This window comes from Brachyistius frenatus, unplaced genomic scaffold (genome assembly GCF_029030835.1).
Source record: "Brachyistius frenatus isolate BFR_SWC_R1_liver_20210118 unplaced genomic scaffold, ASM2903083v1 Contig_14, whole genome shotgun sequence".
In the NCBI taxonomy this organism is placed as follows: domain Eukaryota; kingdom Metazoa; phylum Chordata; class Actinopteri; family Embiotocidae; genus Brachyistius; species Brachyistius frenatus.
This window is the reverse complement of record NW_027210613.1, coordinates 5,700,224-5,726,033: the sequence shown is the minus strand read 5'-3', so window position 1 is coordinate 5,726,033 and position 25,810 is coordinate 5,700,224. Positions and strand designations below refer to the sequence as shown.

General features: G+C 43.1%; 1 protein-coding gene across 8 annotated transcripts; it reads left to right on the top strand.

The window, feature by feature from the left end:
- Window positions 1-491: 491 nt before the first annotated feature.
- phactr4b (phosphatase and actin regulator 4b) lies at window positions 492-25,272 on the top strand. 8 transcript variants are annotated; one of them, XM_069693293.1, is made up of 17 exons: window positions 1,009-1,066; window positions 1,429-1,566; window positions 7,499-7,613; window positions 8,174-8,218; window positions 14,217-14,387; window positions 14,700-14,780; window positions 15,539-16,054; window positions 17,457-17,786; window positions 19,036-19,167; window positions 20,198-20,720; window positions 21,194-21,492; window positions 21,623-21,821; window positions 22,005-22,060; window positions 22,442-22,503; window positions 22,595-22,732; window positions 23,015-23,091; window positions 23,781-25,272. In XM_069693293.1, exons 4-17 carry the CDS (start codon window positions 8,206-8,208, stop codon window positions 23,794-23,796), a joined length of 2,613 nt encoding a protein of 870 aa, XP_069549394.1. In that variant the 5' UTR covers window positions 1,009-1,066; window positions 1,429-1,566; window positions 7,499-7,613; window positions 8,174-8,205; the 3' UTR covers window positions 23,797-25,272. The 8 variants fall into 8 exon arrangements, with proteins under 8 accessions (XP_069549393.1, XP_069549399.1, XP_069549394.1 ...); XM_069693292.1 differs by lacking the exons at window positions 1,009-1,066; window positions 1,429-1,566 and adding an exon at window positions 492-665; XM_069693295.1 differs by lacking the exons at window positions 1,009-1,066; window positions 1,429-1,566 and adding an exon at window positions 1,580-1,681.
- The last annotated feature ends 538 nt before the right edge of the window (window positions 25,273-25,810 follow it).

Sequence of the window (25,810 nt, the reverse complement as noted above, 5' to 3'; positions counted from 1 at the left end):
TGTAACAATAACACGATGGGAAAAACAATAAAAAATTTTAAAAAAAAATTAAAAAAATCATAGATTTATACAGTGATTTTTAAATCTCTTGGCTCTATTTATGAAGTTAACCCCGTTAAACAGTATCATAACTTTTTAATGTGATAAGGTGTCATAAGGCGGCTAAGATGACAGCAGGCTCTGTCAGTGTGTGGAAGCTGTCTTTATTTTATTTATTTATTTCGTGGTAGGAATAGGAAATCTACACACCACACTTACACTTATTATAGTAAGAAATTAAGCTGTATAATATAACGGTATGCTCCTCCACCCCTTTCCCAAACCGGATCAGTGCACTGCAATGCTTGGTGGGTATTGGAGTCTTCACGACACAAAGAGGAGCCGTTTCTGCAACGCTAATCAACGAGCTGCAGCCTCCGCCGAGAACTACCAGTACCAAGATACCCAAACGGGATGGTTTCCGGTAAGTGCATAAAAATGTTTGGACCGGGCACTGGAAGAGGGGGAAAGTGTGAGGTGAGGGAAATGACCGGGCTGCTATTTTTAAATCGTCTGTAACTCATTTTAAAGGAGGAGGAGGAGGAGGAGGAGGAGAAAGCGGAGGAGGAGAGTGAGCCGGGAGAGGGATGCGCGAGTGCTCATCCTGGAAGAACAAATCGACCACGGTGAGTTTGGAGGGAATGTATTCCCGCAGACAATAACCTGCAAGTTGCGCTCCAACTTGGCCGACACGAAACAAGCAACACATCGCGAGTAAAAAAATAAAAAAAATAAAAAAAAACCTACGTCCGCAATGCAATGCTGCGCGAGGACGTGTTGGTTTTCTGCAGATAGCGAGTGTCGCAGCGTCAATGTTTGCCTCCTCCGTCTGAAGCTCCATTTTCCACTGATGGTCTCTGCGCTGGCGTCCATGCACAACAAAGGATGCGTGTGATCAGCAGGATGTAGATGGTGTGTGTCCGTGGTTGCAGTCGGGTGATTTTTTTTTTTTTTTTTTTTTTTTTGAAGTGGGATGCACCTTCAGGTCCGTACGCCGGTTTCTACGCTGCACTGCGCGTTGTGTTAGGTACAAATATAATCCTCTGAAATGCTTCTTCCTGCGCGATGTCTTTTCGATAAGGATGCTGCATGTATCAAAATATAAATCTCAGCATGTATATCACTTATGAAGTGCTGGGCTTTGTGCATCGCTGTAGCCTACATTTAACGAGCAAAAACCTCTACTCAGAAATAATTAGCCTATTACCGTCAATTTGTGTTTCCTGTTTGTCTGTAAAAAAAAAAAAGAAGCAAAATGTGGTCAAAATGTCAATAACAACGACACGTCTATGCGTAACAAATCACACGTATTTGGCTTTGCATTTTATTGTTGTGTTTTGTCCAAAAAGGTTGCAAAATCCTTTCTTTGTCGGTGCTTTTATTTTGAAGTGCAGGACCGGAAGTGGCTGTTTCTGCTGTGGCTGACTTGACTCCGGTCTCCCATTCACTCATCAGCATCTTGAGCCCACTGGCGCGAGATCCGCCACTCGCGGAGAGAGAGAGAGCGAGGGAGATAGAGAGAGGCAGGTTGGTGTTGAAAGCCTTCACACACCAACACAGGGCTCCGTTTTCTCCTCCTCTCGGCAGTCACAGCTGCTTTCATTTGATGCTTTTGACACGACAGACCGAGTCCACCTCTCAGGTAATTTATCTTTTGCCTCAGGACAGGAACCGGTTAAATTATCAGTGCAATCTCGGTGATGCAATTAGAAAGCAGCCTCCATTTAGATCTAATTAGGACGTGGATTGTTAGGGCAAAAATGGAAGACATGATACACTTGGCTCCTCATCTTCACTGTGAGGAAGACTGGGCTTGCCTGGCTCTGATATTAAAGTATAAATGGAGAAATGGTAGTCAGGTAAAGCTTTTTTTTTTTTTTTTTTTTTTTTTTAATTCCTTGAAGCCTATTATGGACCTTAGAATATATTTTTTTCCCCCTTCAAGGACATTGTAAGATATTGCCACAAGGAAGATACAGTAAATTATTCAGATTACAAGTGTCAGTAGAAGCGCAGGCGCATTTTCTCAAAATGGAAAAGCATCAAAAGTGTGCTCACAATTCAAAACATTTTTGTCCGTACATCTCTGATTATTGTATTGATGTTGAATTGATGGATGCGAGACCTTTTTAATGCCCTGATCAGGTGCCTCCTCTCCTTCTTGAACCTGCCGCTCCTCTGCAGTAACATGCATTTCCTTTGGCTTCACCTGCCCTGTGGTGAAATAGCTCCAGAACTTCATTTGCTCGTCCGAGGAAGAGGGGGAAAAAAATGCTGCCTCACGGCTCGTGTTGTAGCTCTTTCCACTTCCCTCTTTAATGGGCCATTACGAGGCAACCACGATGTTTAAGCTGTCATCTGGCCCTTGATTGATTCGGTTAGACCACAGATGAGGTTGATCTGTGCATGAGATTCCTCCAAAGCTCTCTGCTTAATGTCCCCCCCCCCTCTCCCCCCCACACACACACACCTTCCCATCTTCCTTTAGTCAGCAGCTGCTGGCAGGGAGCAGAGGTGGACAGCCTGGATTGAAGCATGGGGCTGCAGAATTTGAAACAACGCACGTGTGGACCGTGCTGCTCTTTGTGTTTCATCAATTGACTTCTGTTGCATGGTGATAAGTTCGGCTCGGTCCACCCTGCAGTGCAGCCTACACGCAGGTGGAGGGACACTGTAGAAGAAAAGTTTAGCATTTCGGGCTCCTTGTAAAAGTGGGCCACCGGTCCCTGTGGTGAGTGGTTCTTTTCTGGGGCAGGCTCGGCGATGACGCTCACCCAGTCCGGATTGGGAACAGACACCCTCGTCCATCCGTTTCGGAGAGACGTGTGGAAACAGTGTGGCTCGGGCACGCACTGCAGAAAAGGTCCAAGCAGCTCTGTCACTTTTTACCATCTGCAGATCTATCGCTGATTCCTCTCTGGAGCGGGACTGTAAGTATGCTTCAGCTCCGTCCACCTGTCTCGGGTAGTAACAGGTATTTAGTCAGCTATTCACCTTTTTTCTGTTCATAAGACGGTACTTGTAAGGATGTAGACAAAGGTCTTAAGTGTGAATGTGATGATTTTTCTTCCACTGACTCGGCGTCTTTTTTGTGCCCAAACCCGAGCCCCGGAGTGAGAAGCAAATTGCTATTTAAAGATGGCATAACCTAGCCAGCTGCTGCTGTTTCCGCTCCCATCGTAATTGAATCGGCACTAGTGGAGTGCGCCAGTGAGGGTGTGTGCACTCCACAGAAGATTACACAGTTGGGACTTCTAGGCGGTCTGTAACGGCTACTTTCACATACCTGATTGGTGGCTCCTATTCCTGGTGAGTTTGTGGTACGGAAGCTGGGAAGAGGAGAAATGCATGTTTTCAGACTAGATGGTTCACCCTGATGGTACAGAGTTATAGTCACTTAGCACGAATAGTGGTCAAGGAGGTGTGGAGGTAAGATTGTCTCATTTATTTCCTCTTCTGCCAGAATGATTAAGCTCTAAAAGGGAGTCTGAGTCATGAATTGTTTGTGTGCATCATGTTTTCTTTGATCTGTTTGCCCAACACAGCGAAGGGACAGCCAGAGGCCTCGGAAAATGTGTCTTTCATGATGGTGAAGACGCTTGAGTGACAGAGGTCCTGCTCAGTTTGGATAGACTCATCACTTTCATATTGATCTGCTGTGTACAGTGGAGGGCAGGGAGAGGGTTAACAACTCAAAAGGGAACTAGGGCATCAACATCCCTTTTTTATGGGCACATTCTGTGACTGGCTGTGAGCGTGACAGAAACAGCAAGTGAGACAGAACAATATTAAATTGTGGAATGTATCTGCTCAAGCCAGTTCTTTCTTTTTTATTTTGAAGGGCCGTTTAAGTAGTTCACATGCAGGGATTCAGGCGAGGGTTATTCATTTTTCTCGCATGAGGCTGTGGCTGAATTGCGAGGAAAAGGTCTACCCCCTCACTGCCTTTAATCCACTCTCACTTTTCAGACTGTTTTCTCTTTCCGTGGAACATTCAGCACTCGGCTCGATTATTTTGAGTCATCCAGCCAGGGCTGTGGCACTGGACGGGAGTGTAAAAAATGTAATCTCCGACCACGAATGCATCTGCCTCGTCTCAGTGGTGTTAGGGTTCTCCTCCAGTCTGTTTGTATGGCTGCACTATGAAAACTATAGTGCTGTGAAGCCCATTTCCTGCGCTTTCAGGTCTGTTTCATTTCTACTTGTTGTTACTCGGGCTTCTTTTTTTTTGACAGAGAAGTTCACCTTTGACCATGCCAGTAAATTGGCCTGGAAGAGGACTAACACAGAAGAAAAACAAATTGAAAAACGTTTCTGAGTTTTACATATCTGATTTGTGGATGTTCACTTCATGGTAGGACAGTGATCGTTGATTATAGTGATGCTCTTATGAAAGGACCTCCTGAGCCATCAGCCTGGACACGGTCACAGAGTCCAAAAGGACTTTTCCTCTTATCTCGCCATTCGGTGAAGATAAAATCAGCCCACAAGGCAGCGAGGCCACAGTTTGTGTAGACCAGTAATTCACTCTAATGTAAGATGATATGGACCACCAGAGGGTTACTTGGCAATGAAATATTGACAGAAATGTTGAGAGAGAAACTGAAGGAATTTTGCAGGCCCATTTAGGGTTGGGGTTGTGGTTGCTTTTTTTTTTGCTGACAGTTACAACCAGTAAAAAAAAAAAAATTCTCACATTATATTGCTTTTTGGGTTCTCAGGCAAAGCAAATATTTGTGCTTGTTTTTTCTGCTGCCCCCAAAAATGTGGCTTCCATAGTATTGCAGCTATTTCATTGCAAAGAATGAATCATTTGTACTCCATAGTGTAATGATACTGGAATGTCTTTTTCTGCCACTAATGATTATTTTAATTTATTTTAATTGCACAGTTAAAAAATAAACATTTATGTTTTTTTTTTTAAATCTGCAAATATAAACTGGAAAGTTACATAAATGCAGCAGATTGTCACTTTGAGAAGCTGCAACCAGTGAAAGTTTGGATTTTTACTTTATAAGCAGCTTAACTGATTAATCAACCCACAAAAAAGTTGCCTTGATCAATTAATCAAATAATGGTTCCATCTCAGGCTATAACTCATGATTATTTTAAATATTGATGAATACAGTGTTAATTCCTTTAATAATTTATTATCTATAAAACATCAGAAAATGGTGAAATAATCCCTTACAACGCATGTTGGGTCACATGTCTTGTTTAAGTGTCCAAAACATAGTTTAGTATTGTAAGACAGTAAATAGTATGACAAAGAATAGCATCAAATGCTCACATTTGAGAGTCCATACATTTTTGCCTTTTTAAAAAAAAAAAAAAAAAAACAATGAAGAAAATTTGTTAACTATCAAAATAAGGCCAGTTCATTGTGTCTGCGTCCACACACGGTTCCACTCACGCTACAGCAGTCTGCATCACAGACACCAGCTGGAGTTTCTTTACCTCACTGTCCACCAACTGCAGTTTGCGGACACGGCACAGGAATTGTGAAGACTTTGGAACTTGCCACTGTGTTGCAGCTCCATTGATGGAAGGCATAAACAAATCAAAGCTCCTCCAAAGTCCAGCAGTGACTACTTCAAGTATAAATGGACCTCATCTGTTGCTCTCATGGCTGCATGTGATGCACATCACCGCTTCACAGTGGTGGACGAGGAGACCTACGGTTGTGACAGTGATAGTGGAGTATTTAAGGAGAGTGGTTTTGGCAGAAGTGTAATGCTGTCTGCGTGTCTTTTTTAATGATGTGTTATAAAAGTGTGGAACGGCAAATCTCCTCGCAAAGCCTCTCTTCAAAATATACACCCATTTTGTTTTCCTGGTGCATGTGCAGTGGGTGTGTTGAAATGGGCAGATTGGTCCACATGGACTAATCTTTTCAGAAAAACTTTTTTTTATCATCTTTGTGTCCGTCTCATCTCGCTGCCACTGTAGATCTCATCTACATGAACTGCCAAGTTGTAGATCTTTCCATTCTTAACAAACAGACATATTCAACATGTGCAGCAGTTGCAGAAAAGTAAATCTTTCTCAGTATGTCAGTTTCTTTTATGATAAACCTTTGTGACTCCATGGACTGGGAATTTTTGTTCCTAACAGCATCTGTCTTATGATGCCAAACTCCCTCTCTTCTCTGAGTTGAGTCAAATCACGCCGACTGCTCTGCTGTATTTTGACGCTACATTTCTGTCCAACTCCACAAACAGGAAGGTCCTCCAAGGCCTCCAATTTAACCGACATGCTGAGCTATCCGTAAACGTACATATTTGTAAGGACCATGCAGTTCGGGTTCTGCAACATGTTCTCGAACAAGTTATCTATCTTTAATCCCAAATAAAACTGATTCACCAGTAACACACTTCAAATCCCCAACATGCTGTTGTTTTATGTAGCATCGGTTGCATAAAAGGAGGAGGCACAAAAAACATGTGGAGAAGCAGGAGTCTTGCAGACTGTAGTCCTGCAAAGCTCAGTGAGGTGTGCTGCACCAGCTTTACTTTTAGAGACCTGGTATCAGCAGGATAATGGTGTCATTTCACAATTTATTGTGAAGAAAAGGGATCTTAGCCGTCTTCCATATTACATCTTTACATCTACTTTTCTAAAATTATTAAACCCCATTTATTTTGAATTTGTCTTGCTGTCTCAGTAACTAGAATACTCAACAGACAAATATTTTTTTTGCCAGAAGTGACCCACTTCAGTTACATGAAAGTATTAAGTCTGTAGCTATGAAGTGATGCACTCGGCCAGCAGAAGTGTGTAATTGCATAACGGAAGGGTTTTTATGACAGTGTTTTGACTTTTTACACGTGAATTGAGCAGCGTCCAGGTGGAACTAAAAGTCTGAGTGTGTGCCAGCAAAACCATTGTCCCACTACCATTAGCGTGACATAACCGACGCGAAGTCACACTTCAGTCCTCCATTTCTGAGGATCACTGCAGATCGCTGTTCTTTTTTAGTTGACTGGAGTAGTATTCGGCAGTAGCCCAGAGCTGTTCTTGCACACCGAGCTTCTGAGGGCCTTTGTTGTTTTTCCTGCTTCCCTTTTTGTCTTTGTCTACCGCTCGTTCGAATACACTTCTTTAAGTGTCATGTTGCACGTAGCACCAAATTTGTTTCATCCACGCAGACATATATCTTTCTTTTGTCTGCCCTTTATTGTCGTAGAAAAATATATGATCACGGCTCTAAAAATAAGAAGCAAACATGTTCGTGTTGGTTCCCGAGATGTAATATTGTCCGTCTGGCTCTAACTTATATTCACAGTGTTCCTGTGTTTTCAGGCCCAGACACTCTGGTTTAATATGTTGTCATGTCATGTCAGCAATACATACACGTTTCTGGGAATCTGTGGAGCCCCATTAATTTTTCACACCTTCTTGGCTCTGGTTTTTGTTTATGAATAACCGTGATGTCATCTTTTTGTTTTGTCTCTGTCAGAGGGGTTAAGATGGGTGGAGCTGCCGTCATCAGCATGCTGGAGACCTGAAGAAATACTGCTACAGTGCTGCTGAGGACTTCGACCACCCTCACCCCACCCATGACTTTCTATAGTGTACGTTTACACCTCTTTGATGCTGAAGTCATTCACAATGAGTATGCACATACAAAAATAAGCCATTCGGTTTTGGAGGATTAAACATAAAGCTGAAAGATTCCCATCATAGAAAAGCTATGAAAGCATAGTAGATGGTAAAATATTTAGTTGTTTGACACTTTTTTTTAAAGATTTAAAAGAAATCCAGACCTAATAATGAATATAGTGTATCTAAATTTTATTCCTTCAGCCAAATAGAATTGACTACATATGGTTTTTTTTAATTTTTTTTTTATTGATATTTAATTTAATTTGGTATTAAATAAAATAAATTTACGATTTGGTTTATCCTTCCCCAGATCAGTCTGTTTTCAATGCTTCAGGTATATTTATACTGGAGATTAATTAAGGCTGTTGGGTATGTAGTGCTAGCTCATAAATCCTAAACTAAATCGTTTGGAAATGCACATGTAACAAAGTTTTAAAGAAAAAAATAATATTTCTCCACCTACTTTAACTGAAAGTGTCTCGGCTCACATCTTAAACTTAACGTTAATGCTCAAACTTTTGTTTTTCAGAAACCGTTGACTGGTGTGCCTCAACCTCTGTAATGGAAAATCGTGGTGAGTACCACATTACTCATTGTTGTTTGTTAAGTGCAGTGTTAATGCTGTGGAGAGAGCTGTAGATCCACACATCTCACTGTACATCCACTGTGTTTATGGGGTGTGTCTAGCCTCTGCACATTTTGTGAGCCACTCAAGACTACCGCCATACATCCTCTCAACATCAAGGCCCAGCTGAGGACCTGTTTCCCCTCGCAAAGCTCTGTTTTTCAGGGGTTTTCCTTGGTTGACGTGGGTGTGATGTGTGAGCTGTGTTGCAGAAATGTTTCAGTTGATTATCTATTGTGTCACTATTGTGTCAGGATTAGTTTTTTTCTTTGAGAATGTGAGTTGCTTTGTATTCAAATTAGTTGCTTGTTTTGTTCTGCTGTTAAGTGCCTTCAAACGCTTGTGTGGCCTCACTGATCTTTATTTGTCCTGTAAACCTAGCAGATGGGCAAGAAAAGGAAGTGCCAACTTTGATTGTTTGTACTGGTGAGTTTTTGGTTGAGCATCACCTGTAGTTCCTCAGTTAAGCAGTTCCCTAAACTAACCGTCCCAAAAAGCAGTTAAAAACGTCTGAATGTGCTATAGTGACTGTCAGTCGGGACTTCCTGTGGCCACTACAATAAAAGCCATGTTGAATTCATGACAAGACTGAAAAACATCTAGCAGTGTGGTGCAAAAGTTTTAAATTTGCATTAAGGACTAATGTGTTAATTATTGGCGTCCTTACCGAGAGTTAGGTGAAAACATTTACCCCGCATCTGGCCATCAAATATGAAGCTATTGCCAGCAGCACATTAGCCTCGCGCAACAGTTAACATTGTTCCGTCCAGAGATGACAAAATGTGCCTACTTGCACCTTTAAAGCTCACTAACTAATATCAAATTTAAATGTATTTATTTGTTTAATCTCCAATCCATCTACTGAGCCAGCGTGCTGATTAAAAATAAGTTCGCTCTCTTGGCTTTACTCATTAGATTTTTTTCTGTTCAATTAATCTTTTTAACTTACTTTTTGTGCAATCAAAAAATAAACTTCTATTTACACTTACATAAGCAGTTCAGGCCCTTTCATATGTTAAAACATTTTTTTTTTAAAAAGAAAAAAAAAAGCTTTATATGATGTCCTTTATATTCCCGTCATGTTGGACACGGCTCGGTGCGTGTATGTACAGTATGTACCGTATGTGCGTACCTGACTCGGTCTGCTTGCCTGCTGAATTAGCCTGGCCCAGTCTGTTATCCAGGTCAGGCCAACAGGTTCTGGGCTCATGCGGATTGGCTCAGTTCTCTCTGGAAGCCGGCCCGGTGTGGAGACTGTATTTGGGGCACAGGGAGAGAAAAGGAACGCTGCCGAACACACTAGTTCTCCATCTTTAGAAACAGCCTGAGATGCAGCCAAACGCTCAGAAAACTCTGATCTATCCAGGCATAATGACACAGCTCAGTGCACTGGATTCCTCTGAGGCACAGACAGACAAAGTTTTCTGAAGACACTCAAACCTCAAAAGGAATCAAAGCACTAATTCAGGGGGTCTAGTCTGCACTCCTCCCTTTCTTCTAGTTTATAGAAAGTGATCTGTTTTTGTTTTTTTCTTTTTTGTGCTGCCTCTCTATATTCAACCTCCAAACAGCACAGCTCTCCTTGGCAAACATGTTTCAAAGTCATGCTAATGCCTCCAAGTCTGTTCAAAATGTGATAAGAGACTCTGAGATGTGTATAAAATGCTTTCTGGAGGCATAATGGGAGGCGAGTGGCATGATAAACACCCTCTGCCACCACAACATCAGTAACCTCATATTAGCGTACATACCAGATACAGAAACGGCAGCAAATATCTGATCAACACATCTGATTGACTTGTCGGCTCAATTGGCATTCCTCCTTCATGGCTGCTGTTCATGTTCAAATGCTGAGAGGGAGCTGCAGCTCTGGTACACTTGACCTTTACACCGCTCACACAAAAAGTCATGTCTGATCGTGTGTAACATTTGCCCTGATTGTGAGTATTGATTGAAACTTCTCCAGTTTCTTTTCCCTCCATCCATCACATCAGACTAAATTAATGTTACTATTTTAATATTGTGTATACAGTTACTACATATATCTTCTGTTCGCTTTCTGTCATCTCGGCTCTAGAAAGGCGCACATACTGACACGTGTGTCAGAAGGATCATTATTTTGTGAGCATGCAGTTTGGTCAGAGCTCCGTGATTTCTAGTCTAGTTTCTTCTGTGTTGGTTGAATCTTTTTATCGTACAGTTTGGCCTGAGTCATGCAAGTTTTCATTCTCTTGTGAGACCCGCAACACCACATACTTCAAATTGTGCATTAATAGATGCACACATTGCACCACATACCGCAGCACACATGTCGAATTGAAAACATAACTCGTCTTTCTCCCTGGAATGGTAGGCATCTTTCACTGAATGCTGACCTGTGCTGTGAGCCAAGGAGGGAGGGTCAGTGAGTGTGTGTGTGTGTGTGTGTGTGGGGGGGGGGGGGGTGTCCAGCTCCAGGAGGGAGGGAAGGTCTTAAGAAGATTGTAAGAGGGAGGGACGGGGGAAGGACTAAAGTAAAAGGCGTAGAAGGGTGAGAGAGACACAGAAGAAGAAGAAAAGATCTGAGAGACCGGGGGACTTTGTTGAGGAAGAACGAAAGCAGGTGCAGCTGCTGATCTGTCCAGGGAAGAGCGCACGTTTCTGGGTGCAGGACAGGTAGAGGCCCCTCGGGGGCTGGATCATGGGACAGAGTCTTCGTGTGGAGATCCCAGCACAAGAACCACAACAAGACGACAATGGCGGTCAGTTTCTGTGCTCACTTATACACTCTGTGTACTTTAAACAGTTGTGTTGTCCAAAACCCCGAACATGCATGGCATAAATTGTTTTCCTATTTCATAGTTTTTGAAGAAATGAAAGCTTGGAGGAGAGATGAGGGTTTTAGATTGTGTAATCAATGTTGCAGTCTCCTCTCTCTCTCTCTCTCTCTCTGCCCCTCCTTCACTTTCACCACTGCAAGGAATGTTAAATCACCAAGATCACGTGGAAGAACCAACTGTGTTTTTACACACTCATGCAGGTGTTGCGCACTTTCATTTTCTTATCTTAAAACTTATTCACTCAGCATAATTTTATCATAATTGTTGTCTAGTTGAGATGTTTTACATAACTGGATTACCTTGATTATTGCAGTTTTTTCTACTTCAGACAAAATTATTAACTATAAAGTTTTGAGTTTCACAAAGTAGCGAGTAAGTTGTAGAACTCAGTAAAACATAGCATGCTCTAATGGTGTTTATCAGACATACTGTTCCTACGGTATTGGGTTTTAAATGGTTTAAGTGGTCTGAATGGCTCAGCTCGCACACTCAGTGAAGGCAGAGGTTCTTTAAAACACCAATCTGCTTTAACCACATGCTCACCTGACCAGCCCTGCCATGACTCATTTGAATCATGAGGTTAGAAGAAAATCAGGCTTCTCAATGAGATGTTTGAGAGAGTAGTGGGTGGGGCTTCGGGATGGGGCTACGTCAGGGGAACACACACACACACACACACACACACACACACACACACACACACACACACACACACACACACACACACACACACACACACACACACACACACACACACACACACACAGTCACACACCCCCGTGTTTCCTGACTGGTATGCCTTATCTTGGCAGCGCTGATTACAGAGCATTTCCACTGGAGTTCTGTTTTTGGCCATGTTATGAATGGCAGCATGTTTTATATCATCATTCATTAGTTTCTCTGTTGTCACCGTACCTTGAAGCACTGTGTTTCCACCAGCTGTCTGGTGGACTGTGTTATTGAATATGAGGGGAAGAGGCTGCCTTTGTTCTCAGGGAGGAAATGGCACTCCACCCTGATTCTGTGACTGTTTCCAGCCCCCCCGCCACATAAGGTCTATAGTTTTTCTGCCTTTGGACCTCTTTTTTTTTTTCTACCCTTTACTCCCAATTCCCAAACCCACAGCCCTGCACAGCTGTAGTGCCACCACACACCAGACCTCTTCTCACTGCAGCTGAAACAATGAAATGTTGGAGAGTTTTTCTCTGTATCTGTGAAGAATAATTTTGAGTGAAATCACAGCTCTCTTGAACGTGATAATTGAGTTGGATGTTCTGTACTTTTTCTCTCCGTTTTTTTTTTTTTTTTTTTTTTTTAACTTTTTTCTGACAATGGAATGACACATTTGATCATCAGGGTTCATTGGCTAATGTACAAGTCTCTTAAGGATACGGTCAGTCATCTTTTTTAAACGGACGCCTGCTGCATGGGCTGAGTCCTCTGCGATCGTCATCTCTGCAGTGCTTTGGAGTGTGCAGGCCTGGCACAGCCAGCTCCTATCGTGCTTCACTGGCTTCAGCTGAGCCACTGTATCAGAGGCTTCTCTGACAGAGCAGTCTGCTCTGTGTGAGTGAGAACCTCAGTTGTTGGATCACAGAGACGCTGCCTTAAGCAATGCTTAATCTGGATGTTATGGCAGCTGGTCTGAATCCTCCGATTTCTACTTCGCCAAGATAAACTGGATTTCCATGGTGTGGACATGTCCCTTGAACCCGGACCCTCTGCTGTAGTTTCGAGCAGCTTTCTGCAACTTTCTCTTCTGCATTTTCTGCGTCTGCGGCTGGGATATACACAGGATAGTTGAGTTTTTGGGGTTGCTGAATGCTCCCTGCTTCCCCATGGCATGCTGTTTCAAGTCCCACCGCCATGGAAGCTGGACACTTGACACCCCTCTTCCAGGTAGATTAGTGTCTATTTTCTGAACGGCTTGTCAAAAATTTACTTTTGAAACTGGCAGCAGGGAATGAGTGTGAAGAATTTAGATTTGAACCGTTTTACAGTCCGTCAGGCGACTAAACTCTGTGTAAGCATTCAGTTCAAATTTTACCCTGCCAGCAGAGTGGAGCAGCGGTTAAAGAGTCTGTCCTTCAGCTGCAAAAATGGGTTTGAGTCCTGTGTCAGCAACCATCCACCATGCTAAAATGTCCCTTAGCAAGATACTGAAACCCTGCCAGCTCCAGAGGTGCTGGTCCGTTGCGAGCTAACCCTGACTTGCAGTGTGTTTTCCAAATGAAGATTGAGTTCCTATTCAGGAAAAAAAATTATATTGTTATTATTGTGTGGCCTGTGTTGTTTATGGGATGACAAACTAAAGTATTGTGTGTGAGCATACTTTTGTGGGAATCAGACTGCAAGACATTACTGTCGCCAAGACATCCTGTGTGCACATAAGACTGGATGTTGTAGATCAGGCTGTGTTCCTTCTCCCCTGGTAAATATTATGTCTGCTGAATACAGCAGCTGCAGCCTTTACAGAGAGCTAACATTTGAAACTCTCCTCGAGCTCAGCACTCTGTCAGCCTGTCAATCACGTAGCCAATAATCTTTAGCCATTACTGCAATATGCCATTTAATGGGTGTGCTTCAAGCCTCAGCGACATCTCATAATGATCAGCGTTCTTTAAAAAGGTTTCGCCTCCTGACTCTTTGCTGTATGTATGTATGTATGTGTTTATCATGACTGACAGTCTTTTTCTGCTACGTATGGCTGCCTCCGTGTGTGCCCCTCGTCTCCACAGTGGCAGCGAGGGCTGAAAGGCTGATAAGGCACTCTTCTCCATCCAGCTAAGGAATGTGAGCACTTGACAGTGAGAAATTGTGGCTGAATGCCAATGTCAGACCTCTCCTGTTAACTGTGGATATGTGGAGGAGTCCATGAGCTCTCAGCATCACCCTGCCAAAGCACACTCAGTCCCCGAGAACTAACAGCTTAAGATAATAACAGCCGTAATGAGCCTGGCCCTCACAAAGGCAGCAGATGAGCTCGGTTAGAATAGAAAGCTCGACTGTGAGAAGATTGAGCCTACGGATCTATAATCTTGTTTTCCATGTTCTTGTTTCTTGTTTTAAAATCTTGCTAATGCCTTAAAACTTTTGGATTCGTATTAAATCACTGACTTCTGTTCTAGATGATGAAGCTGAGCAGCATCACAGCACAATGGTGGGAGAGGGGGGCAGCACGGAGGACAGCACCCCGACCCCGAAGCGTAAAGGCAAGTTCTCTACCCTCGGCAAGATCTTCAAGCCGTGGAAGTGGCGGAAGAAGAAAAGCAGCGAGAAGTTCCAGGAAGCTTCCGAAGGTTTGTGTTGTAAACTCATTGTGTTGTGTAGCTCGAGTGAACCCCCCCCCCCTTTCCTTTTTTCACCAGCCGTATCAGTTACATTCAACTTTCATCAAAATTCCTCAGTGCTTGTGTTCCTGCCTCAAATGTTACAGGCCTGTTTGGCTCCTCTGATGTTTTCACAGAAGACAATTAGCTGCTAACAAAATATCCTGTGAAGTAATGACGTCTAAACTTGCATTACTTAAACTCAGGAACATGGGTTCAATGCATTACTGTTTTATCTTTGAGATCTTGGTGTGTAACATAAACTGTGTTTGTTGTTGTCAGAACTGGAGAGAAAGATGTCGACGAGGCGTACGCGACAAGAGCTGATCGAACAGGGAGTGCTGAAGGAGGTCCCGGACAACGGTAAGAGGGCTTCTGTGATTCATTTGATCTCTTTGCACACCGGTGTCTGTTTCTGACAGCAGCAGCCTTGAGGCTATCACACCCACACAGACAGTACAATTAAGTCATCAGTACAGTATGGCAGAAACAGTGTCCGCCCATCCAGCAGGTGTCTGAGACATATTTAAAAAAAGACGCAAATTTACTTTCACCTTGCTGTTTTTCAAAGTAATGCAATATCTGTTTAAAATTACATGCTTCTCTCCAGAGCTGAGCAAAAGTGGAACGAATTGTGCCCTGCAGCAAAATAGCTCTGAGAGGGCTGTGTGCAAGCGCTATGCCAGCCCCACTGTTGCAGAAGCCCATTTATTAAACCTACAGCTGCTCCTTCATCACACCAGCAAACACTGACTCTGTCTATGGGGCTTGGGTTAAAGGCACCTAACTTTCTTTTATTTTTACTGTGGAATAGGGCTGAAACTGTCATTTTGATCATTTTAAAGTCTTAAAATATCAGGACATAAAACAAAAAGAAGAAGAAAGGAGCCAATCATGACATTTGAGAAGCTAGAAACAGCAGCTGTTTGATAATCTAATGGAGAAATTGTTGAATTATTACGTTTTATTGGGTTTATTCTACAATTTCAGTATGTCACACTAGACTCTTTCTGTGTATGAAGTATTTAGTATTTTAATTTTTGTGATGCACGTGCTTGTTGGCTCAATAAAATTGGGTCTTCCCATTTTTAACACTGATTATTTTTGCCAACTTTTTCCAGATGGAAATGCACAAAACGTGAAGCAGTCCTACGTGAAGAATGGCCACACTCTGCCTGTCGGGGTCGGAGAAGGAGGAGGAGGAGGAGTCCTCAGCGGTGGCAGGAGCCCATGTAACCAGGGCAAACTTCCATCAGAGTCCGATTTTAGGATGAACCCTGCGTGGCTCACCCAGCCAGACGACCGAAGGGGTCGCTCTCCTTCGGACGGAGACCGCCGCGGAGTTCTGGGCTCCAGGGGCACAGGACTGCATGAAGACGGACGGAGAAGTGGAGGGACGGGGCCGCGTGCACACGGGGAGGGCGAGTGGAAGTCCAACATGGCCTGGCAGGGCCAGATTCACGGCCAAATGGAGGAGGGCAGACGTGGGGTCAGGCTTCACCCCGAGGATGGACAGAAGAGACCAGGGCTGCAGAAGGCCCCGTCGGAGGATGGCAGGAGGAGTCGGCCGGCAGAAGCAGAATGGAAGCCCACACTCCCTCGACATGCATCTGCTGAGGAGGGAAGGGCCCGCAGAGGTGCGTCATTTCCTGTGTTTCTTCCCTGCCATCTGAGTTTTTCCACCAATTTTCCTGTGGAGTTTTTGCCACAGCAGGACAGTCAAACACAATGCGCACATTTTACAATTTGACCTCCTTCATACATGTTTGAAGACAGTAGGTCATTCTTCAGTCCGTGTATTCTTTTTCTCCTCCCTCTTGCTGTCACTCTCCTGCTTATGTGCTGTCCTCCTAGATATAGACAGGATCCTGTCGGCTCCCAGGAGACCTGCTCCAGCTCCGCTTCTTATTTAGCAACATGAGGGAATAGCTCGTCCTCTCTTCTCCACTCCTAATTAATATGGCACAATCACTACCCATTATTGCCCTTTAACGCTAACACTGTCAGCTCAGTGATAATTGGTGAAGAGCTCCAGCTAATTGATTTCCCTGAAAATGAAAATAAATTGAGAAATAATGGTGTTTTGTGCTGTTTTTAGACCTCGTTTGTCCACTTATCACTCGTCTGACTCCTTGAACCCTTTTAATTTTACATTGTAAATTTTGTACGCGTGTAAAAAATATGTCAATAAGATGAAATCTGAATGAACCAGAACTGAAAAGTATAAAGATGATACAATGAGTCGCATTGAAAACAATTCAGAACTGCCATACAAAAAGAGAGAACTCTTTCTATTGACCGATTTGTAGGCTAGCAGATTTTTTTTTTTTTCTCCTACTTTCCTTCATGTGTCCCTGCTCGGCTCTCTTCTCCATCTCACCTTGTATTTTCCTTTTTTTTTTTCTTTCTTTCTTTCTTTCTCTCTCTGATACTGCTTTCTCTCCCACTCTCTTTCTATCTTTATCACATCATGCTTTTGTCCTTCTTTTCTCTCTCTCTCCTCTGTTCTTCATTCCCTCTTCCTGCTTTCCTCTGAATTATTTCCTCTTCTGCTGCATGATGTCACAGTGATAAAGGTTCATCTGTAAATAAATAACCCTGAACTTCAGAGCTGCAGCTTTGAGGAATGGCGTGGGAGCAGCAGCAGCAGCAGCAGCAGCAGCAGCCACAACGTGGGGGCTGCTTTGGGGTTGCGCTGGGGCGGGCAGAGGGAGGTGGGTTTGTGGTGGTAATTGCAGCCTCCTACTCTGTTTATCTTCACAGCTGATCCCTAGATAATGCAATGTTCAAACAAGTGCTATCACAGAGAGCGCTTTGAGTGGTGAAGCAGCAGAAAAAAGTCCACTGCTCAGTCTGTGAGCTGAAACATTTATAGATATGCAGAGAGGTGTTTTATGAGATGCTGCTAATTCAATAATGGAAAATCTGAAATTATTCTTTATAAGTTCCTGCCATGTATTGGCTGTCATGTACGGAGTTTGTAATCAGATCGCAGGTTTATTATGTAACATATCCCCTGTGCTACTTTGTTTTTTATAGAGTCAGACAGCCATTTCGTCCCTGACCCGGAGGCCCTGCGGGACACCCTGCGTGAACCTCTGCCTCCTAAACAGTCGATCATGCCTCCAAAATGGCTGATGAGTTCCACCCCTGAACCTGGCAGCGAGGGCCCACCTCGGACACCGTCCAACCACCCCACGTGCCAGTACCCTTCCCCCTCCGCTGTGACGTCCAAACCGGTTCGGTCTGTGTCTTCTGCGGGTGCCAACACTCAGCAGTCTTCAGTCCTGACCTCCACCTCTCAGGCCACCAAGCAGCCCCCTTTGCCTCCACCCAAGCCTGTGAACAGGCCCAACGCAGCCATGCTGGGTAAGAATAGAGCCTCCTTCTCCTCAGAGATGATGGAGGGAAGGGTATTCCTCTCTTTCAGCCTACATCAACAGTCACAAATGTGCATTATGAACACTGAATGTCTGCTCACTTAGCATGTAGTTTTCCCACTGGCGTCTACAATATGTACATTTATGAGTCAGTGCACAACTGATGGTAAAGAGACGTCTTGAACACAACTAGCCAGACACACACTGAGACACACACACACAAACATTCGTGTAATGATGTTATCTGAACAGCTTGAGCAGCTTTCCCCCAGCTAATTACTTATTACGCCTGGGCTGTTTTAGCTGCAACTTTTCCAGCATTTTACACTCTGAAGATAACAGGGACTCTTGTGCCTGTGGGCCACCGCTCCCACAGATGGAGTGTAGTGGTTGTTGTTGTTGTTTGCTGTGAATTTGTCCCACCTGGGATCTCGCCTTAAATCCCACTTGAGCAAGGCTGTCTACTTTGATTCATTTTTATCTTTTCTGCTCATCTGATGGTTTTGCTGCCTTTATAAACAGGTGCACTTCTTGTCGTGTGTTCAGCTGCATCTGTGTGATTAAATACTGCAGTTATGATACGCTGAGAGGCGTTTTCTTTTCCTTATGATTATCGATAGTGGCAGAAATTGAATTCAATGTCGCTCAATTGGACACTAGTAGCATTTTTAGGTTTACAAAATTTAGACTACCAAAAGTACAACCGTTAAACCAGAAATCTAATTTAAAGAACTAAAATCTCAAAGTACACTTGTTGAGTATCAGTTTGATTCCTTCAAATACGAAGCTGGAGCCTCGAGACAGTTTGCCTTTTTTTTGTTTTAATGCCCAAGTTTTCATACACATTAAACAAATGAGATACAACCTGTTAATAAAAGCTCTAGAGGGGCAGGTAGGTGGATTTTGTTACATTTGGACAGAGCCAGCTTTTTCTCTTTCCTTCCTGTGCTGTAGCGTCATATTTAAAGACAACAATCACAAGGATGGTAACAATCTTCTCATTTAAGTCTTGTCAAAAAAAACTAGCAGGTGCACAACTGTACATATATATATGTGGTGCTACTCCTTTGACAGGGTAAAACAATAGTAATCACCTTTCCTTTAATGAATGAACATTTAGGGCAAGAACACCCTGTACTCGATCTATATGACGACCTAATGAACAACTTATACAGTAGCACCATGTAGCTGCATTCATGAAACACTCCAGCTGAAGGCTTCCGTCTCCTCCCTGTTAGTCTCCGCCCTGCAGGGGGGAGAAAACGCTCAGCTTCCGCTCTACTGGTCCTGCTGGAAGCGAGAATGCGACTATGATGTCTACCTGTCCCTACCTGTCTACCTGTGCCGGCGGGCCGGAGGCCTGCGCTCAGGTAAAAGGATGCCATCTGGTATCTCTTTTGACCAAGGTGCCAGTGTCTGGAATGTCCCCTTCGGAGTCTGCGTCGTGTCGCATCCCTTCTAGCTGCCAAAATATTTTCTCCCCAATGCCTTTAACCTGTTGATGGGCCATGATTGCTTTCCGTTGGATGTGGTATATAAGAGCCGCATGCACATAGTGAGCTAATAATGAGTGTGCTTTGTGTGTAGAGAGACAACTTGACTGTTTTTAAAGCTGTACTCTGTGATTTGGCATGTGAATGAGTGAGAGCCTTTAGCGGGTTCCAGCTGTGGCCTGCAATGCATCAAATGAATTTTATAGCTGTAAACCACTCAGCCTCCGCTCAACTGGGATGGATGGGTGGACATGTATGGAGGGGCAAAAGGGTTCAAACAGGACTTGACTTAATTTAGAGAGGAAGATGTAATCCATTACAGCGTAGTCTACTGCATGTTTTAAGTCTGTCAGCACTACTATGCCTCTGTAGCACGGCTATGCTTTTACCACTGGTTCTGCTTTTAAGCTGTTCTACTGGGTTTAAGAACCACATAGAAAATAAACACCTGTGCATGCAAATAACTGGAAGATTTGCATTTGAGCTTTTTGTTTAGGAGCTTTTTATGCTATCCTCTGCTAATAAATAAGGTTTGGTGGCAGGGTTAGTATCTGGCTGTAAAGAGCATGTAGGCTGTGTGCTTCTCCTTTGTCTCTGTGACCTGGGGCATGCGCTCCACACTGGCCTTTTAGGGCAGTGTGCATTTATGGAACAGTCATGTGATCCGACTTACTGTATTTGTGCAGTAAAGCTAAGTCAGACTAATGATGTAATCCCAGTAATTGTTCATGTGTATTCTGCCATGTTGGGTACATTTATACATGTATGACTGATGGTTGTGCATTCATGTCACAGTGGCAAACTGGACTGAAAAATAAAGCACTTGCTAGCAACTCACTGTCATGCCTGAGTTGTAGCTAGTTCGCTCCATTGGATATGATTGGATGAACTGTTTTTCCATTTGCAGGTGACTTCACCCATGCCCCGGGCGGTGCCAGTCTTGTGCCAGCCAAGCCCTCTCCTCCAATGCCTCCTAAGAGGACCACCCCTGTCACCAAACGCAACACAGAGGACTCAAGCCATCCCATCAACCCCTCACCACTTTCTCTGGAGGACCACAGCAGCCTCCCTGTGGGCTTCCAGCTGCCTCCCCCTCCTCCCTCCCCGCCCCTGCCGACTCACATACCGCCTTCTCCACCTCGCCAACACATACACACCCACCACCTCCACCATCAGCACTCGTACCCGCACCCACTTCCCCAACCCATACCGATGCTGTTTGACCCACCGAGCCCGACCAACGAGTCTCCCCAGCGCCCAGCTCCCATACCGCTGCACATCATGATCCAGAGAGCCCTGTCCAGTCCCGGCCCCGCTCTGCCACATCCAGACGGGTCACAGCGGGCACACGCGCTGCTTTTCGAAACCCCTCTAGAGTACCAAGGAGATCGTGGTCGCCCCCTGCCAGTTAGCATCCAACCCCTAAAACTGTGAGTTTCTCTCTATATAATGAGATATTTTTCTGTAGAACAAGGCTGTATATAAGACAAAGTCACAAGTCAGTGTGAGCACATACAAGGTTACCTAACAAAGAGGGAGCAGCAGAAATATGTAGTCTTTGTGCTGTATTTCTCTCTGCATGACATCCAGCTTTGCATGCGACCTTGAGCAGCCTCCACAACCATTTTCAAAGCTTTGTACACTCTGTTCCATTTAGAGGTGGAGAAAAGTTGAGCCTGATCATTGTTAGCTCAGGTAGAGTCAGAAGGCTGAGGGTGGGATACGTTTCCTGGCCAGAGTAAAGGTTGGCTACACATATTTTTTATTCAGTAAAAAACTAGTTTCAATTGTATCAGTCTTGTTTAAGTGCAAAAGTGCGAATCATCGAAATCAGTTGAATAAAACAAAAGCTTTATCTGTATCCATAATGCTCATGTATACATTTATTTTGCCTTTCTGTTAGATCTGAAGATGACTACTCAGAGGAGGATGAGGAAGAAGAGGAAGATGACGAGGAAGATGAGGAGTATGATGGTGAGATCCCCCAGCCAGAGCTGGAGCCACGGAGTCGCCGGTGTTTGATCGGTGACGCCGGCATTTGTGTCATACCAGGGGGAAACAGCAGCGAGGAGGAGGATGAAGACGAGGAAGAGGATGAGGAAGAAGAACATGACATGCATGGGGAGGACAGTGACTCAGATGGTCCTGTGCTTCATAAAGATGAAGACTCGGATGAGGATGACGAGGATGAGCCCCCACAGAGTAAGTATGACTGGGTTTTTTTTTAATAAATGATTTTAAAGTGATTTATTGTGTTTTCATTTGTAAACATGTGCGGCATTTTGTCGCTCCTTCACAGCTGACTGCATCTCTCTGCTTGGCTTTTTTCCAGGTGCCCTGGCCAACAGGGTCAGGAGGAAGGACACCCTGGCTCTGAAGCTGAGCAGCCGTCCCTTTGCCCCTGACAGAGACAGGTTCACCCAGGAGAGGTGCAGCCGAGATGACCAGCCGCCAGGACAGACTGGCCTCACCTGGCAGAGCAGGGAGCAGTGGGAGGCCATTCGCACACAGATCGGCACTGCACTCACGAGGTAAAAACACAGTTTGCCATTATTCCTCTTCCTCTGTACCACTGAAACTGACAATAGTGAATGTGCATTTCCTGAAACAATTAGGAGCTCATTTCTTAGATCTTTGTCCTACTTATTGCCTGAATTACAAAGTGATGAAACTGTGTAAAAATAGTGCTACTTTTTTCTTTTTTTTCACTTCAGGCGACTCAGCCAGAGGCCCACTGCTGAGGAGCTTGAGCAAAGAAACATCCTTCAGCGTCAGTATTAACCCTTTATTTCCTTTTCATTTTTTTGACGTTTTTTTTATACTTCATTATTTCTAAATCAAAGACTGGTGATTGGTTTAGACTAATTAGTTTCTTGGTTTTAACAGAATCATTCTGCACTCCTTCTTGGTCTGATGCTTTTGTCTTTGAATTGGTCTTTTTTATTCTAGCTCTGTCTCTGCATTCATTACAAAGTAATTTTCACATGCATTTTTCCCATCAGAACGTCATTTGAAACACTGATTACAGTTTAGAGATCTAATTTTGGAAACTGCTTTTTACTGTGCCTCTCCTGCACATCAAACCGAGCTTTCATACCTTAGTCTAAAATAAGCTCTGTTTCTCTTTCCTTGTCCTTTTTTATTTCCTCAGCCAAAAATCAGGCTGATAGACAAGCTGAGGTTCGAGAGATCAAGCGACGGCTGACCAGAAAGGTGAAGCAAAACATCGACTACAAACATCCAAATGTCAAACCATGTATTTGCCAGATATTAAATTACTTTAAAACTCTCTGTTGTATTGTAGCTGAGTCAAAGACCCACAGTTGCAGAATTGCAGGCAAGAAAAATATTGCGATTCCACGAGTATGTGGAGGTCACTGATGCCCAAGACTATGACAGGAGGGCAGAAAAGCCGTGGACCAAGCTGACTCCAGCTGACAAGGTAAAATAGTTTAATTCAAATGGCTTTATTGGTATAACCATATTCAGATACAGTATTGCCAAAGCACTGTAAGAATACTGACTTTACTTGATATTCCAAACGTTGAAAAAGAGAAAACAAACAAACAAAAAAATGAATAATAATCTCCAGCAATGATTTGACAAACCTGAAGAAAGCACCCAACAAATTTCCCTGCAGGGTCGACTTAATATCAGCACCAACTGTGATGTTGGTCACGTTTACTTTTAAGCTGCCATTTAACCGAAGTGTTGTTTCGTCTAGGCGGCCATTCGGAAGGAGCTCAACGATTATAAGAGCACTGAAATGGAGGTTCATGAAGAAAGCAGAATTTACACGAGGTACACTTTCATCGGCTTAATCTTATAATCCTTCAAATTACTGTCCATTTTGTCACCATGGTAACAAAAGGGGAGTTGGTTGTCTTGCTAAGAAGTTGACACGCTTCATATCAGTAACGTGGCTGTTTACCTTAATTCCTTTACTGTCTGCAATAATTTCAAAAATGCAGACAAAATATGCAGTGACGTGTTTTGTTTTGTAGAAAGTAATCTGTCAGTGCTCCTTGACATTGTATTTTTTGTGAGTGCTTCACAATGAAAGCCATCCTGTGTTTCACCTAAACACCTTTTAAGGTAAAATAGCAGCAGTAGAGTAGTGGTTTGCATTAGCAGTGACTTACTACAGTTTTGATGCAGTTGGGAGAGGGATCAGTAAACAGTGAAGCTAATATTAGTCAGAAAGTTAAAAAAAAAAAAAAAACGTAACGATGCTTACATTCGGTCGTCGTTTCCTTTGAATTCTTAGTGTATGTGAAGGTAATTTGAATCATGTGCTAGAATGACTGACTGTGTCACTAATAAAGAAAACTACTACAGTATATAGAGATGTAATTGCAAAAATATAAATACACTGAATGCCTGGAGAAATGGGTCCCATAAATAGTATCAAAATGGGATTTGCTTTAATGAAAAGCTTAAGGATTATGAATGTTTGTTCGTGCCTCATGAGATGTCTTTGTTTTGTTCAGGTTTCATCGGCCTTAGCGTCTCTGCTCACGGATAATGAAGCACTTAAGATCTCTGTGGCAAGAAGCTGCTCCCTGTGGGGACAGAGTGCCGTCTTAATGTTTCCAGAATGTACTGTGCAGTTTATCAGGGAAAAGCCTGGAATTGACTCGAAACAAGAATGCTTCTCGCTTGCCCTCCATCCATCGCCGTCTCACTGCATTGCTTTCACTAAACCGAGGTGGTGGTGGGTGAGGACCAGATGTAGTATCTCTCCCAGACGACAGGGGGAACCACGTGCCAATCAGAAGTGGCAGAGGACCTACAAGGCTGACTCTGCTGTTGAGTGGTACCCTTCAGGGACTCGGATCTAGTTACAGCCTTTAATGCGGCCTCATTCTGTGTTGCCTTTTTAATTCTTATGTATATGGAAAAGCTAACTCATCTTGTTAACGTAATGACATACAATAATAATAATGATGACCTATAATAGTTCAGACAGTAATAACAGATAATAGGGACAAACGGCTGCGTCAAGAGCGAACTGGAGGATGAAGACTGGGATATTCTGTTTTAGGACTGGACTCTCTGGGATAATGTGTTTTATAAATGTGTACAGACTGCTATTGTGATACCTTCGAACGAACCTGGGAAAGAACTAATTACAAACTATTCTGTAATGCACAAGATATTTTATATTGTAATTTTGATCACATGAGTAGTGACAGCTTTTCTTTGAGCCTTTTTTTTATTATTATTTGGCTTGCCTGTATTTGTGGTTGTGATGTGAGGTGGCCATTTAAGCGTCGAACTAGTTATAGAAAAAGTTGCAAGTCAGGAGGCTGTTGGTGTTTTTTATGTGTGCCAACATACCCGATGCCTAAAGGACTATAGGAAACTGTTTTTCATATCACTGATTTCTGCAATCCACTGCATGAGCCAATACTGAATCCAGCGCCGTTGGATCTTCATTTATACTTTTTTATGAGTTTTTGTACTTCCCTTTAAAGATCGAACACACAATGCATTCTGTAGCCATTTCGAATAAGGTCTTACTGATAGTGTCTATACTAAGAGTTAAATGTATTTTGCTGTGAGTGCAGATCAGGGATTTATCAAAAAATCTGAAAATGTATAAACGGTCAACAGGGAGTCCATTTGGCAGAAACCTTTTGAAACTGCAGAAGCGTTTTCTCTTGTATTGTTGTCTGGCCAGTAGCTTACAGGGTTCTCTATGCTATGTACAGGTTGATATAGGTTTAACTGATGCTTCTGTATATCTTGTCTTCCTTTCATTTGAAAATAAATTTTAAATATAAAAGTATTATAGGTTGCTATTTTTTTAAGCACAGAATATTAGTTTATGATTAAATGCTACAAGAATGGGAATATGAAAGTGTACCTTTTCTGTAAAAACTAATTGAATGTGGAATTGTATGAGCTGACAGTTTTCTTTTTAATTGTAAATAGGCACATCTGGATCCAATTAAAAATCCTATAATTCCTTGAAACTTCTGTGAAATGACTCTGCACCTGGCTCTTTATTCTATTGATCTGTCTAATGAGTGGGCTGAGGTGGAGGTTTGTTGGGAGGATTTAAAAGTGGATTTCTAATTGAAGAATATGGGTTTGCAGCAACACCTGGTGGCAGATAGATTTTTTGTTATCAATAAGAGTTAAACCTGGAGATGGGTTTAAGATGCTTTAGAATCATGATGACGACTATAAGAAGATTAGAATACATTTGGTATTTTTAGTGTACATCGTAGAGGTTTAAAGCAGTGTATTTTGTAAACGGTAAAACTACATTTTTATCTGTGGCTGTATTTGATGAGGTGATGCTGTAAGGTGAGGATGTTGTGCTATTACAGCAGCAGAATAAAGGCCAAAATAAATGTATAATATATCCAAACATAGGCCTATCTACAGATTGTTAAACAATGCTAAAATGTAGATTAAATGAGGAAATTGAGAATCCCCTGATAGCTAAACAAAGAATGAGCAAAATTTGATTATACAAAAAAAAATACTCTTTATACTATCCTATTTATGT

What these genes read in the sequence shown, in the direction of transcription:
- phactr4b (XM_069693290.1), top strand. Translation starts at nt 10,950, where the DNA reads ATGGGACAGAGTCTTCGTGTGGAGATCCCAGCACAAGAACCACAACAA. An exon ending in ACAACAAGACGACAATGGCG is followed by an intron (nt 11,011 to 14,216) that starts GTCAGTTTCTGT and finishes CTTCTGTTCTAG; the next exon opens with ATGATGAAGCTGAGCAGCAT. An exon ending in GAAGGAGGTCCCGGACAACG is followed by an intron (nt 14,781 to 15,538) that starts GTAAGAGGGCTT and finishes AACTTTTTCCAG; the next exon opens with ATGGAAATGCACAAAACGTG.